Source organism: Chaetura pelagica, unplaced genomic scaffold (genome assembly GCF_000747805.2).
Source record: "Chaetura pelagica isolate M959 unplaced genomic scaffold, ChaPel_1.0 scaffold12, whole genome shotgun sequence".
In the NCBI taxonomy this organism is placed as follows: Eukaryota; Metazoa; Chordata; class Aves; order Apodiformes; family Apodidae; genus Chaetura; species Chaetura pelagica.
Window position 1 is genome coordinate 1,613,413 of NW_009952801.1, and position 2,104 is coordinate 1,615,516.

At 45.7% G+C, this 2,104-nt stretch overlaps 1 protein-coding gene across 1 annotated transcript in view; it reads right to left on the bottom strand.

Moving 5' to 3' along the window:
• ASNS (asparagine synthetase (glutamine-hydrolyzing)) overlaps positions 1–1,235 on the bottom strand; it is a 13,632-nt gene extending 12,397 nt beyond the window's left edge. Inside the window, exon 1 of the mRNA XM_009994921.1 lies at positions 973–1,235. Within this exon, the coding sequence (XP_009993223.1) occupies positions 973–1,221 (249 nt within the window). The 5' untranslated portion in view covers positions 1,222–1,235. The remainder of the gene's footprint in view (positions 1–972) is intronic.
• Positions 1,236–2,104: the final 869 nt, after the last annotated feature.

Below are 2,104 nucleotides of genomic sequence, written 5' to 3' on the forward strand. Positions count from 1 at the left end.
ATTCAGTTCAATTCCCAATGATGTTACTGATCTCACTGACATCACTGACAACAGCCTGACTTAAAAAATGTGATGTCAGAAATAATGAGATATCACAGATTATTCATACGTTTCTGATACTACCAGGCTCAGTTTATGATTCATTTTAAGCATTCAGTTTCAGCACGATTCAGAAACAATCACAACTGTAAGCTGCTTTATATACCATATTTGGATGATCTGCATCTCTTCCTTTTACAAGTAACTCAGGTGGCATGGACATCTCAGCGCAGGCAGTGAGGCACACGGATGATGTTCAGCAGCAGTACCACACCTATCGAGGCCATTCTGACACTTCAGGAACTAAGCACAGAGCTGCTGCTTGTTTTTTGCCCAAGAAACTTGCCTAGGTCTGGCTCTCAAAAACCCCACAAAGCATCTGCCTTAAGCTGAAGACATCTAAGGACTTTGGTGGCCTACTGGAAACGTTTCCCTAGTGCTTGTTGCTTCTATGTAAATACACAAGCATGCGTGCTATACATATATAATATATTGTAAGTGACATATCCCATCTAGATTAATATGCAGAGAGAAAAATGCAATTCCAAACAGCTTGAAGAATGACCCAAAATAACTGAAGAACAAGAAAGTTTAAAAACATTTTCATTATAAAGACAGATGAAAGGGAGAAAGAGGCTTGGAATTAACTCTCCAAGATACAACGAAAAATGCACCTTTAATTTAAACTGATCAAACCTGAAGATACAATATTATTGCCCTTCTTATCAATTAAAAAATTATTTTTCAGTAACATAATCATTTTTAATACTATTTAAACTACCACAGAGTGACAGTTCATCAAGAACATCTACTTCCTTTTAAATACAAGTAATTGGATTTAATTTTTTTTACCCACTGTATTCATTAGTTTTGAAATAATTTAAAAAAAAAAAAAAGAAAAAGAAAAAGCAACATGATCCATATAACACTTACCTGTTTGAAATTGTAGATTTCTCCATTGTAACACAGCCACAGATAGGGGAATTTCTTCACCCGGATGGGCTGCATCCCATATAACTGATCAACGACCGCAAGGCGGTGGAAACCGAAACAACAGTTGGTGAATCCATTGACGTTCTCAAAACGAAAGGCATCGGGACCTCTGTGCGCTATCTTCATGGCACTCAGACACTGCACAGAAAGGCACTCATCGCTCCCAAAGAGGGCCCAGATACCGCACATGGCGAGGCTGCTGATCTACCTGAACGTGGAGAACCTGTTCAACAGAAACACGAACGTTATAAGCAAGAGCTGATACCTAAAGACTGAGTTAACAAATGTGGGCTATTAACCGCTTAAATGTCAAGAACAAGAATAGCAGACTTCACAAACACGAGGTAAGACCTGGTTTGCCCAGTGTATGATGAGCAACCTTCAGTCAACAAGAAATTAGGCTTAAGTTTACCTGTAGCTACACCAAGGTTGTCTATGATTTTTTTACAGAACACAACTGAAACAAATGTTTCGTGGCCACCAGGTACGATCTGTTGAAGTAACATCATCTCAGCAGAAATGTTAACAGTCCCTTCAGTCTGTGGCCCTTCTGTATATAAAGGGGGCTTGTAAGGAAGAGCAAGAGAGGCTTCTTACCAAGGCCTGTACTGACAGGGCACAGGGCAACTATTTCAAAGTTAAAGAGGGTACGTTCAGACCGGACTTCCCCGGCACCACTGGCGGCTGAGAGGAGGGAGGTGTGACGGGACCCTGTGGTGCAGTGCCGTGCTCCCCTCGGCCTTCTCCAGGCCATGCGTCCCTGGAGACCGAGGCCTCGCAGCTCTCTGAGCCCTAACTAGGGGCAGAGGTGGGCTGAGAACCGACAGGTCAAGTGACGACGCTGGGGCCCTCAGCCCCAGCCTGACAGGCCCGGCCAGGGGAGCCCAGCGCTGCCCCGGCCACGCTTTCCTACTCCGAACAAGGGACGGCGCCAGGGAGCTCAGCCACCGCACATGGAGCCGGGCTTCCCAGCTGCGGCCAATTCCAGCCCCCCCGGGCTCTCCGGGTCTCTCCTCCAGGGGAACCGCAGGCACCGGGGCCGTTCCGCCCCGTGCCCCCCACCCACACGGCC